The sequence below is a fragment of the Colletotrichum aenigma genome, assembly GCF_013390185.1.
Source record: "Colletotrichum aenigma strain Cg56 chromosome Unknown KSG_Cg56_contig07, whole genome shotgun sequence".
Taxonomy (NCBI): Eukaryota; Fungi; Ascomycota; class Sordariomycetes; order Glomerellales; family Glomerellaceae; genus Colletotrichum; species Colletotrichum aenigma.
Window position 1 is genome coordinate 593051 of NW_023500913.1, and position 13207 is coordinate 606257.

Sequence of the window (13207 nt, forward strand, 5' to 3'; positions counted from 1 at the left end):
AAGCCAGGAGGCCATGTTTACACTGATTTCAAGAGAGGTCGGTAGAGGTTCTGCACGAGATCCCTTCAAAGCCTTCTTAAATCAGTCACTTCTCAACTCTTAGAACGCTGTTAACTCTTCATACGTTTCCGGTTGAAAAAAATACTAATTTCAAAATTGGAGGATGTACCTCATTAGTTAGAGGAAAGCTCCAGAAGGACATCCCAAACATGAAAAAGGGTCATTGGCAATGGGCTTGCAAATTGGTGGAGGGACGACACAAAAGATGCCTGTCACTTTATTTCCTTCTCATTTTGCATTTATCTTAAAGGTCCATGGAGCACGAAGCGTGGGTGCTTGTTCAATCCTTCGTATCCAATCAGCAACAGGCGGCGAATCATCCTCGTTCTTCTCCATGGCAGCTGGAATACGCCGTGCGAAATGCTCAACAATAAAGAACAAAACATCAGAACAGAGTCGTCTTTACCGCCACACCACCATCGTATTGATGAAACTACACGTAGTTCACGCGGGGCCTGGGTTGGTATTCTCGGTAGCAAAAGATCAGTTTTCTGTACAAAAAGTACCTCACATCCGACCCCACGCCGAATACAGGAACCTGCGGCCCGTCGTTCCTTCGAGCCTCTTCGTTACAGGCGCCCAGTCTCTCCCGTTTCTACAGCTGGCATCCTCACACCAGATAATGTTCTCGGAATGGTAGTCCCTACCTATGCCATAAGAGACCGGATCAATTTGACGAACCACGCCCTCCATACACGAAGTTTTATTGGTATCATAAGTTGCCGGGCTCGAACGCTGGAGGAACACCACGCTGCCGTCCCTTGCCCAACAGTAAACAGCAGTACAGTACTCACAACTCACAGAGTGCTGTTCCATTGAGTCGTCCCACGAAGCGGGAATGAATGGATCCCCAGGAGTAAGTTTCGAGGCCTCATTACATGTGGGTATGGGTTCGCCAACAAGTCCTGGCCTCGAAGACGCCATCGAACTGCTCACGCCGATGCGAAGGTCCGCCCCGAGGCAGCTGCAAATTCGCGGATCGAAACACTGCAGGAGTCTAGGGAATTCGAAGTGCGGGCAAAGCAGGTCCCTGCCATGCCTGTTCCCAAAGTCGCGCAGCCGGTCCAGTACGAATGCATCCGTAATTCGTTCCTCGCCCAAAGTGAAGATGGGCAGGGTCCATTCGATTTGGAACCACCAGGTACGGCTGACGGCTGAGATTGACGGCGGGACGGTCCGGCGGTGGCCCTTGGCGGCAGAAACACCAGACTGACATAACTTCATGCATTTCTCACAGTCGACAAATGTAAATCTGCGCTGGTCCTTGGCACGCAGACCGCTCATCAATTGGCCATTGATATCCGTCATTGAGACGCAATAATGCCGGCAAAGATTGACGGCGCCACGCCTGCAAAGGACGGGTGCCTCAAAGCGTTTGGAAGACTGCACCGGTAAATAATTCCGCCGACATTAAAAGCAATCCGTGTAGTCGCATGTTCCACGCTCAAGATGGGCCAGGCGGCGCCCATAACGGTAGCTCTCTTGGAACACGGTCAAGTTGGGGTTCTTGGCCTTCATCGTGTAGCAGTCGTCGCACAGATTCAAACGCGTCACAAGCCCCCGCAGCATCGGGAGCCAGCGATAGATAGCCCCTGAGGTTTGGTAATCCAGATTGAAGCAGACCACTTCTCGCCCCTGAATCTCTCGCACAACTTGAACGGCCTGGAACGCCACGTCCTGGGATAGCCGGAAAAAGGTGAAGCAAGTCTGGCGGAGTATGTACAACTCGTGAGGTGGCGCCTTGCGCATGATGTTGATGAGAATCTCCTCCGGAAGTTGAAGCAGGCGGCTTTCCCGCATGTTGCGAATGTGGTTCTTGTTCCATGTCGAGAGACTGAGCCAGCTTATTTGAACCTCTGGGCTGTCGGCCTCTGGGCACTGGCTGAGACCGGTCTGTTCTTCGGAAACTTGTGCATGTTGGGGCTCTTCTTGGGCAATTGGGAGGCATTCTTTCGTTTTCGGAGCTTTCTTCTTCGCCTTGTTGAGCTTGGCAGCTTTCTGGCGCAGGATATGCAGCTTCATTGTGAAGAGAGGTTCAAAGGAAACGAGAGTGAGTAGTTTATGATGCAATGCAGCGTCAGCGAAAATTATTTCGAGCTAGAGGGTGGGAGCTTTCTCACTACAAACTCAACTTGTCCTCGAAGGCTCAAAGCTATATATGTATCTTGGTTTCAGATATCTCCGAACGGCAAAGTGCAAGGTGCTACCAGTGTTTCTGAGTAAATCTATGCACCACAGTGGAAGATTTATGCTTCGGAGATGCCAAAATACTAACTTTGATCAAAGAGGTACTCGAATCTGTCTCAAGTCCTTGACATATCAGAAAGAGAGATTGTAAGTGCTTAGTAACCTCGCAGAAAAAAAAAAAAAAACCAACGCATCCAACTATTACCAATTGCATTTAGAAGTCGCCAGAAGCTGACACAACCTACCTCCCATTTCATTGCGTAGATTAGGAAAACAGGAACCCGAGGGCTTTAGTTATCTGATTTACTATGAGCCTTCCCGTGTTCAGACGCAAAGGTTGCTGAAAGAACCACAAGGCATGACCTCTTGGGCCCAGACACCCTTGGAATGCGCATTCTCAAAAGGTATGATGGAGATTCACATGTTTCTGCGAAAGGAATCCTTGTTCTCATTTAAAGCATTTATTTGCCTGAGAACACCCACACTGGATGGACTGAGAAGTTCCTCAACACCAACCGTTTCCTGACATTCCGCTCGACACATTGCCTCAACTATCAGATCTGCAAATAATTACCTCTGTGTTTCGGAACACTTCACGACACTACCGGCGATATGTTTGATTTCCAGATGGAACCCATATCGATACAGCTCTTTCTGATCTTCTTTGGCCTGGAAGTGGTATGGCAGTTCCTTGAAAGGCGTTATCCTTACAAATGGGATCCATCTCTGAAAGAAGACACGGCACAAGAGCAACACGCCCAAGAAAGACTTGCATACGTTTCCCCGCGAATTTCTTCAAATGAAAGACCGACCAACAGTACATTGCAGTCTGCGAAGCGGATTGATTCAGAAACCAGCTCTCACTATGGATCATCTAGCAGCGAAGGGAACAATGATACATCGCAAGTCACACAACGGAATAACATAGGAGCCAGCTCTCATGACGAATCATCTGTCGACAAGAGGAATAAGAAAGCAACGTGCGGCTCTTTGAAGAACACAGATTCGGGAGACGTCACCCCCGTTCCACCATCGCTGCTTATAAAGCCTTTGGTCCTAATACCCGAGACTCGACACCCCTCCCGATTCAAGATGCCAACCATCCCTCTTCAGAAACCATTCGCAAGCAAAAAGAAGGGGTCTTCACCCGAGTTTTCGAGTTGGGAAGTTGCCTTCGAAGGAAATGTTCGGAGGTCTCGGCTATTGCAGTTGCCTGACGAGCTGTTGCTTGAGATCATGCACGCGACCGCCATCGACGACTTGTACATGCTTCGCCAAATTTCCTTCACATTCTGGCGTCTGTACCAGGGCTGCGAATTCGACAGGTTTTACTGAACACATATGCAGCCATTGACGGTTCCCTCACAACGAAACCTGCCGTTACCAGCAGGATTTCGCCACGACAAGAAAACAGTCACAAGGGCGAGGCGCAACGCGTTCTCCGAACCTTGTTTGGAAGTCCTAGAGTCGGGAACTCATAAGGCGAAATTGGGAAAGGAACTATTCTGCTCATTTTGCAGAGTCAACCACTATGTATGGCGGTTTTCCCCGGCGCAACGTTCTAGCCCTGACGCGACACGGCAATGCGTCATTCCCGACGGGTTTATTCGACTCTGCCGGCACCGACTGGTATCTATCAAAGCCATGCGTACCCTCTTCTTTCACCATGACGGGACGACAAGATTGCAATACGATCACAGTTACACCATAGAACAGTGTGAAGAATGTCGTAGTCAAGCCTTTCACAGTGGCTGGGACGGTCGCCGCAGCGAGTTGGAACCCCCAAGCCTACGTCTTTCCACTCAAAGGTGCAAATCTCAGCATTTTGCCCGACTGTCTCTTAGCTGGACGGTACCGCTCCTCCAGATTTCGGAAGATGCACGTGTATCGATGACGGATGTTCAAAAAGCGCTCCAAGAGATTGAGAGCAAATGTGGGTTCACGACCTGTCCTCACTTCAACTTCACCGATGGCCGACTGCTTCGAATGCTGGATCCACGGGTTTGCGTCTGTTTTGGAAACGATAATCGCTTGAGGAGTCAAAAGGAGCACGATTCAAAAGATACTGCAAGCACACAGATACGAACGAGTTGCCGCAAGGAAGCAATTCAAAAACGAACATCATACGGCAATCAGTTTGAGGCAGTGTTCCATGGCGGCTACAATCACTCTATGCTGTGTGAATTTAGCGATACAGAATATCTGCTGATAAGGTACGGTAGGCACGTTTTCTTGCGTCGAAACACCAGTGCAGACCTGACTTCTTGGGGAGGCACAGCATACTGGTATTTACAACTTATGTCAGCGCTGGGGGCGAGCTGTTGTACGCCAGAACGTGACGAGGAAACCAAGCATCTTACTTGGTGCGATGAAAAAGATTGCAGGAATGGGAAAACATAGGGATGCACATTTCATACTGGCATACTGGAGGCATCGAAAGAAAAAGCGCAAATGACAATGCCAATAGGCAGCAGGCGATCATCCCATTGTTTGAGCAAAATGCCATATGTTACAAACAGACGGCAAAGGCGAAGAAGATGAGAGACAACAGCAAAGGAGACGAAAGATAACGGCAAAGGAGACGAGAGACAAGAGAGCTAATGACAACAGGTAACAGAGAAGGTTGATACTTGAGAGGGAGTGGGAATTGCATTGACCTGTCTATCGAAGTCCGCCCCGCGGGCGCCGACCGTCATCTGATATCATTGAATTCCGTCCTAAACAAATCGAAGCGTCCCTTAGGGGTTTGCAGTCTGGCCAGTGGGAGCTTGAACAGCGGGAGCCTGTTCAAGTGCCGCGATTCTCTGCGTGAGTTCCGAGACCTGATCTTCCAGAAACATTGTGTTCAGCTTGGGGGTTGCCCCAGCCTAGCTTTCATCTCAGCATGTTCCAACACTTGCAACTGGACGTTCAACGCGCTTCAAACCTTGCAAAATGGCTAGGTCGATGTTACGGAATTATTAACTGCCACAAAGATTTGGTCACAACTTGTTTTCTACTGGCGGTCACTGCTCGGAGCATGCAAAATATTGGAATATGGTATGATATTGGCAAGCCATGAAATGAGTTATCTTCAGCTTGTAGCGGAAGTCCAGTAGGTTCATAGCCGGTAGTGTGAAGCTGCCAAAGGTCCCATGCATTCGAAACGAAACCGAATGCCAATCCCGCTGGCTGGCTTATTTTGTCACTGATGGTGGCAATGACATCGGCCGGATTGAGGCTTGAGTCCATGAAGAATTCATTTCAGGGCCTTCTGAGCCACAAAGAGAAATTGAGCTCGACCCACGAGAAGGAGTGTCGGTTAAGCCAATGAAGTTCCCACCTCATCCGATGATTCTCCAATCATTCAACCGAACATTCATCAAATCAAACGTCCACGGGCGGCCCTGGCCTCGGGTTTTCGGGCTGATAAAATATCGCGCTCCGCTTATCCAGCTCCATCATGGATACTACCGAAGTTGCAGGGTGGCCGCACCATCTGCCGGCGCGCCCCGCTGCGGAATTTCTGCAGCGTGCATGAATTCCACGGACTTGGGCGCTCCCGGTCGTCTCATCTTTCTTCTTTCCCACCCCGATCTTCATCCCTTCTCCACGAGGCGTACCGGATTCTCGGGTGAAGTCGTTGCTTTCCAACAACAAAGATCCCAACAACCAACAGTCTGCCAACAAAAAGCCATCAAACACTGACTCGCGACAACCCTGAAATGGCCGAACCAACACCAAGTCCCGCCGCTTCCTCCCCAGTCACTGAAACGGCTGCACCCGTCTCACCGCGGCCCGCCCCGGAAGTGGAGGTTGAGGTCGATCAGGAGGAGCTCGACTCCTCTTACGGGGACGATGAAGCCTCGCGCGCCAGCACCTCGCTCAAGTCCATCACATCCAGATATGAATGGAAGCACGGTCGCCGGTACCACGGCTACCAGTCGGGTACTTACAACTTCCCGAACGACGAGCAAGAGCAAGACCGTCTGGACATGATCCACCATGTCTTCTACCGATTGATGCACGATCGCCTTTACCTCGCACCCATCAACACGGAGGGTCTCAAAGTCCTTGACATCGGCACGGGGACTGGCATCTGGCCCATTCAATTCGGCGACGAGCACCCCGAAGCTGAGGTCATCGTCGGCAATGACCTGAGCCCCATCCAGCCGGACTGGGTACCGCCTAACGTCAAGTTCATCATCGACGACGTCGAACTAGATTGGATGGAGCCAGAGAAGTATGACTACATTCACTGCCGCTACATGGCTGGATCCATCAAGGACTGGCCTCGACTGCTGAACCAGATCTACGAAAATCTGAAGCCCGGAGGATGGGTGGAGCTCCAAGAGTCGGCCAACACTCTCTACTCGGAAGACGGCTCGCTCAAGCCAGACAATGCCATGATTCAGATGATGGACGGCCTCATGGAAGCTTGCGAAAAAATTGGACGGACCATGGATCCTGCTCCCTCGTTCAAGCAGTGGACCGAGCAAGCTGGGTTTGAACACATCAGTGAAAAGAAGTTCAAGTTACCGATTGGCAGCTGGCCTAGGGATGAGCGGTTGAAGGAAATCGGGACATTGATGGGTCACAACTTTCTCGAGGGGGTAGAGGCCTTCACCGCAGCTCTTTTCAAAGATGTCCTGGGTTGGTCGCAAGAGGAAGTCATTGTTCTCAACGCTGGAGTCCGAGCGGCGGTCCATAAGAAAGATGCGCACCCTATTTTCGACTTCGTTGTTGTAACTGGCCAGAAACCAAAGTCGGCCTGACTGAGGTAGTAGAGATATATAATGTTGTTCAAATGCAATTGTCTCATCCGCCTGCCCACGTTGAAACTGATGCATGAGGTTCCATTCATCTTAAGACGAATAAGAGTCCCCCTTTTCAAAATCCCACTACTGCCAAGTTACTCACTTCACCCATTGAATTCTTTGAACAGTAATAGATACGCCATGAGAGTATTACAACAGTTTCAATCTGGTTTTAACGTCCCGCACCCACTTTCCGGACACCCCCTCATTCCGGACACCTAAAAATGCCTCAATAAAATCATTCTCTTACAACTTTGATCCTGAATAGCTTCACCACCTTAATCTCACTTATTTCCATCTTTATCTAACATCTTCTTCTAGACCATATGAGTCAATATACAGAGTATGAGATTAATCAGGCTCTTAATGCGATCTCTAATGGGCTTAGCGTGCGAAAAGCTGCATTGCAGTATGGGGTCCCAAAGTCTACTCTTTATGATCGTATCCAAGGCACCCAATCAAGAGATATTGCCTTCTCAGATCTACAGAGGCTCTCTCCAACCCAAGAAAGCCATTTGGCTGAATGGATTCGAATCCAGGCTGCCCTAGGCCTACCACCAACCCATCAACAACTCAAGGAATTCGCTGAGCGTATCCTACAGATCCATGGAGACGCCAAGCCTCTAGGGAAGAACTGGGTTCAGGCTTTTATCAAGAGAAACCCATCTGTAAGGGTCCAGAGAAGCAGAGCAATTGATTCCCAGCGCATCAACGGAGCCTCAACTAATGTCATCAGGCAATGGTTCAAGCACCTCGCCATCCCTGAGATCATAGCCATTAAAGCCTCCAATCGATACAATATGGATGAGTCTGGTATTCTGGAAGGCAGAGGATCAAATGGGCTTGTTCTTGGATCATCAGAAACTCGTTCTATCCGCAAGAAACAGCCTGGATCGCGTGCTTGAACATCTCTGATTGAGTGTATCTCTGCAACTGGCAAGGCACTGCCTCCACTTGTTATATATAAGGGCAAGAGTGTCCAGCAGCAGTGGTTTCCTCTAGATCTGACGCCATACGAATCCTGGAAGTTCACAGCAACAGAAAACGGGTGGACTTCAGACTCTACAGCTGTTAAGTGGTTGACAGAGGTCTTTATACCTTCTACCCAGCCAGCAGACCCCTCAGAGGTCAGATTGTTGATCTTGGATGGTCATGGAAGCCATGAGACTACTGCTTTCATGTATACATGCTTCAGAAACAAGATACACTTGCTGTTCTTGCCAGCACACACGTCACACGTCCTTCAGCCACTTGATCAGTCGGTTTTTGGGCCCCTCAAGGCAGCATACAAGAAGGAGCTTGGATTACTTGCTGAATGGGATGCTGGTACAGTTGTGGGCAAGAGAAATTTCGTTGTATGCTATGGCAAGGCGCGTAAGGCAGCCCTGACAAGCAAGAATATCATCAGTGGCTGGAAATGGACTGGTTTGTGGCCTATCAGTATGGCTAGACCCCTCATGAGCCCTCTGCTGCTTGAGAACACTTCAACCCCTGCCAAACCAGCTGGTCAGGTCTGCAAAGGGCTCTCTGATGGCAAAGCAAGCGAAAAATGGGCGGCAGATACATCAGCAGTCCCTTGGTCAACCCCCAAGAAGAGGGATGAGCTTCAGGATCAGTTCAGCCTGTTCAGCAAGCTGGATAACGATGAGCATACGCAACGCCTGCTTTTTCGGAAGGTTCAGAAGGGCTTTGATGAGAAGGCATACCAACTGGCAGTAGCCCAGCGAAAGATTGAGGCACTACAAGCAGAGGTTGATGCCAGTAGGGCCAGGAAACGCAAGAAGGTCAAAATGAGCCCAAATTCGAAGTTTGCTGATATTGAGGCTATTCGGAGGGCTCAAATCGAGGCGGGAGAACTTGTAAATAGTATAAATGAATCCAGCGAGTCTGAAAACCCTAGTGATAGCGAAAGTTGTATTGTAGTTGCATCAGAATAGCAGAAGTCCTAGGTTTAAGTTACTGCGTTGATATATGGGGGCATAATTTTTGGGTGTCCGGAATGAGGGGGTGTCCGGAAAGTGGGTGCGGGACGTTATGGGCATTTCATCCTCATTGTAATGAAAATCAAAAAGTAGTTTCTAGACCCTTAAGCAATCAACACCTCAGTAACCCTTCGCAAGCTTAAACATAGAACAGAGTAGATTTAGCTATCTTTTCAATCATCGTCATACGCGTTGTCCTTCTTCCACCAAATCGTGATATCAATGTCACTATCCTCATTGCTTTCGTATTCTTCCCTCCACAAGTCCAGTTGTTTGGCAGTGACTCTCGCCCAGAGTGAGCGTCTTGGACGAAAGAGCAGATCATGAGGTTGCTCAAATTGAAAAACAGTGTCGTGGCATTGTACTGTGATTCTGTAAGCACTAAAGCTGTCAAAGTCATCAGCTGTGTAGTCCTCGTCCACCTCGACCACCAGGAAGATGCTTCCGCCGTCATTCAGAATCGCGTATGCCCCAAGTCCTCCGGCTCCTGCGGTGGTTCTGACTTGGGTTTGGGTGGTGTCGGACGGCGGGATGGCCAGTTGCATGTACCCCGTTTCAGGCAGTGGGGGTTCGTCCGCACGTGCCCAAAGAATCTGGGTGGCCGATGCGTCTTCGAAGATTGGGAGCGGACTTGCGAAGACTAAATTCAAGAAAAGAATTATGGCGGCGATTGCCACAAAGTTGAAAGATGCCATAACGAGCGAGGTTTTGATCAGATTGATCAGCAAGGAATTTTCAACCGTTGTTGGGACGAATATTTTTGAGATTTATTCAATAGAGAACTTAACTAACCTGAGTAGCTAGATACACGTGCTGATAGCTAGCTAGCAACATTTCTACGACTGCATCCGCTGATTCCGGTCGGATCTCAGAGAGCAATTAACATAGTGGGTAGCACGGAGATAAGCGAAACCATATTTTGCTGTTAATCCGTTGTATAAATAGAACCGGAAGTGCTGGCATAACGACTCTAATTAATTAAGCTTATGTAATACACATCTCTGGAGTTTGACAGGCCAAAGCTTTTGTACCGAGTCAACTGCTCACGCTCGCTCCGCTGGGGTGGCGCAGCTGCAACTGGACAAGGCAGTGACATGACTGCAGAGAATGTAAACTCGGTGCCCAACGACGATGAATTCCCTCTCAGGTAAATCTCATCGCGGTTCTCTTCATGAATCTTCCTTCGGCGGTGTCGCATGGTGGACATCCTCAACCTGGCTGGAGGACGCATATGCATCTACATGGGTCTTGGAGAACTCTCTAGCCGGAACACCACGTGCAAACAGAATGTCCAGCTCCTCATATGTCCGTCCCTTAGCCTCAGGTAGACGGAAGAAGGACCAAACGAAGATGGTGCAAGCAGTGGCGGCCCAGAAGAACCCAGCCTTCCCGCGCAAGTTCCACTCTGTGGGGTTCCTTCGCGCAATATGTCAGTGTTCCTGCGATTGATGTCTTCAAAATGAAGTTGTGCGTGCTCACATCATGTAAGTATGTAAGACCTGCGAAACGATGTTTACTAGTTGATACGCGTTTCGAGACAGAACGACAGTCAACGGCCGAAGGCGGACTGAGGAAGTCTCGCTGATTACACTGTACTGCAGATGAGGTGAGTAACGAAGGCTTTGTAGGAACACTCCGGATTTCTTACAGTGATCGGACCGATGGTAAGGGACTGATGCATTGTTAGTAGGCGCTGACGATCATTCCAATACAGGATGGATAGCTTACGTAGATGAAGAGCCAGAAAACACACAAGCCACCAGACGGCCATAAGCCTTTCTTGCCAGTAGAAACGTCGAGAATACCGATGATGAACAATATCACTGTCAGAATACCCATACCGGTGACATATATCTGGCGACGGCCCCAGTGAGTGATGAGCCCCCAGGAACTATGCATGTATTGTGAGTAATCTTCTACCAATGTTGTCACCCGTTGAGATTTGGAACTCACAGGCAGGTACCGATGAAAGCCATTCCCTTCGCACCAAGACTCAATTCAAAAGCATTGGCGGTATTCATGCCGGCGGTCGTGAAGAAGTATGTTGGTGTGTATGCGAAGCTGCTTCCGGACATGACTTGGCCAGCGAAGGCGATGCAGCAGATTTCCGTGCGTCGGAGGTCGACACCCTTGAAGCAGTCCTTGTATGAGACGCCACTCGTGACACCAGCTTCAACCTTGGTAGTATGGACCATCATTGCCAATTGAGCATTGATCTGGTCTTGAGTCTTGTCGCCGCTGAGTGTTTCGATTGATCGACGAGCTTCGTCGAGTCGGTCTTTGCGGACGAGAAACCAGGGGCTTTCGGGAGCGAGATATGAGATGACCATCAATGGAATTGGCCACAACTAGTTGTAATCCGCCATCAGCTACATAATCGCGCTGGATTCGGATTAGAGATCTTACCCATTGGATTGCAAAGGGGATCCTGTACGCCATCTCACCCTCAATACTGAGACAGCCACGAAGTACGCCGGCGGCAACAAGCTGGCCCGTCGCCCAACAAAGATTGACCTAGAAAGTGTCAGCGAATGTTCGAAGTTTGAGCCGCTAGGTATTAGCTCACGTAGGTAGTCATGTATCCTCTAAGGTTCGTCGGACAGACCTCAGAAGCTAAGAAATCCCTAATGAGCAGTGGATCAAGAAGACTGGAGTCTCAAGATGGAGGCCTACCGTATGCTGGACTGAGTGTGGCAAACACGCCCCACGAAAAGCCGCAAAGAATCTGTCCCACGAGAAGCATGGCGGCAGAATGAGCGAAGAAGACAACAAAGACGAAGCAGTTGAGGAATCCCATTGCGACGATCATGACCCAGCGGTAGCCATACTTGGATGCGAAAAAGCCATTCATAAGACCGCCTGCATGTGTCAGGACTGTGACTTGGAATCACATCAAGGCAGTAACAGCTCACCGAAGATGGCACCAGTCGTGGCAGCCATGGTCAAACCAGTCTGCCACGGCCCAGACACCTGGTAGCCGATCTCATCGCCATACCAGCTGCCATATTTCTTCTGGAACTCGGGGTACGCAAAGAAGTTGTTGATTAGAATGACATCGTATCTAGTCGAAATAAATCAGAAGCCCGACGGTTAACACAGCATGATTCAATCTCACCCTTCCATGACGATAGACATTGAAATCATGACAGACCAAAACACCGCCTTTCGGTTCTGGGTCAGGGCTTGCATCAATGTCTGTGCATGCTCATCATCAGAGGCTTGCTTCGCCTCAAAGATGGCCGACTGGCCCAACTTCTCCTCGACCTCATTCTCGGCTGCTTTGCGGAGGTGTTGAACCTCGTGATCACCCTTGTTAGCCATAATGATTGACACAATCTTGGGTTAAAGAAGACGGTCTCGACAAATCCAACGCCTACATACAAGAGCTGGGGCTGTCATGGCTTTATAAACGCCCGAACCATCTCACTTTGGGTTGTAGTCGTACTGCAATCGGCCGACATGTCACTACTACCGAACCATGCATGTCCCTGTAAGAGCCGAGCACTCGGCACACACTCAGCGCATTCTGGCTAAATCTCACACGCTCTCTAGACCCATTCAAGAAGGATCCGAACATTTAGACTTCCCATCTCCACATGAACTTGGCCGGCCCCCACACATGAATGAGGCAAAGTCTGGGGTATGGGGAGAGCTTCACGGCTCTTGATTGATCTATGCTCGGGAGCGACCGGGCAACTCCCGGCTCCGGGCACGGTGTTTCGACATCAATGAACGCGATGGATGATTCGACAAGATCGAGCGGCCCAATCAGCCAAGAAGAATAAGCTAGATATGGGTCCTCTCGAGATGTCACTGTGAGCACATGTTCATCTTCAGGTTTGTTTGAAGGCCAGTAGTCTGCCAAGAACATTGGGTTGTTGCGGGGAAGCGGCATTGGTAATATGTGGTTGGTCAAGAGATTGCATAGATTGGAGATTGCGGAGAAGCTCCGCTAGTTAGAACGGGGTCAAGTGACGAACGCGCGAGCCTGTTGATTAACTTGGGGAACTCGGGTTACTTCCCTGAGCGACTTCAAGGCTCTGATAGGTGCTTTTGCGGAAAAAGGAGTTTGCCAAGGTAACGTGCCCGGAAAAGGTCGACAAACCGGCATATTGGAGTTGAGAGTACGGGCGTATCCGTTGCGGGGTTTGTTAAACCCGAGGGCTGCCACCGGCTGTTGGG

The 13207-nt window shown here is 49.7% G+C and overlaps 4 protein-coding genes across 4 annotated transcripts; 1 reads left to right on the forward strand and 3 right to left on the reverse strand.

Moving 5' to 3' along the window:
- Positions 1 to 1470: 1470 nt before the first annotated feature.
- CGCA056_v010425 (uncharacterized protein) lies at positions 1471 to 2082 on the reverse strand (the record flags this gene model as incomplete). Its single annotated transcript, XM_037325672.1, has 1 exon — positions 1471 to 2082. The coding sequence occupies one exon, from the start codon at positions 2080 to 2082 to the stop codon at positions 1471 to 1473; it is 612 nt and encodes a 203-aa protein (XP_037175594.1).
- Positions 2083 to 5951: 3869 nt separating this feature from the next.
- LAE1-6 (Secondary metabolism regulator LAE1) lies at positions 5952 to 7001 on the forward strand (the record flags this gene model as incomplete). Its single annotated transcript, XM_037325673.1, has 1 exon — positions 5952 to 7001. The coding sequence occupies one exon, from the start codon at positions 5952 to 5954 to the stop codon at positions 6999 to 7001; it is 1050 nt and encodes a 349-aa protein (XP_037175765.1).
- Positions 7002 to 9198: 2197 nt separating this feature from the next.
- CGCA056_v010427 (uncharacterized protein) lies at positions 9199 to 9720 on the reverse strand (the record flags this gene model as incomplete). Its single annotated transcript, XM_037325674.1, has 1 exon — positions 9199 to 9720. One exon carries the CDS (start codon positions 9718 to 9720, stop codon positions 9199 to 9201), a length of 522 nt encoding a protein of 173 aa, XP_037175766.1.
- A 474-nt stretch (positions 9721 to 10194) lies between these two features.
- CGCA056_v010428 (Maltose permease MAL31) lies at positions 10195 to 12346 on the reverse strand (the record flags this gene model as incomplete). The annotated part of the gene is made up of 10 exons (XM_037325675.1): positions 10195 to 10441; positions 10505 to 10620; positions 10674 to 10697; positions 10754 to 10916; positions 10979 to 11373; positions 11432 to 11539; positions 11592 to 11638; positions 11699 to 11884; positions 11938 to 12086; positions 12141 to 12346. The coding sequence occupies 10 exons, from the start codon at positions 12344 to 12346 to the stop codon at positions 10195 to 10197; spliced, it is 1641 nt and encodes a 546-aa protein (XP_037175592.1).
- Positions 12347 to 13207: the final 861 nt, after the last annotated feature.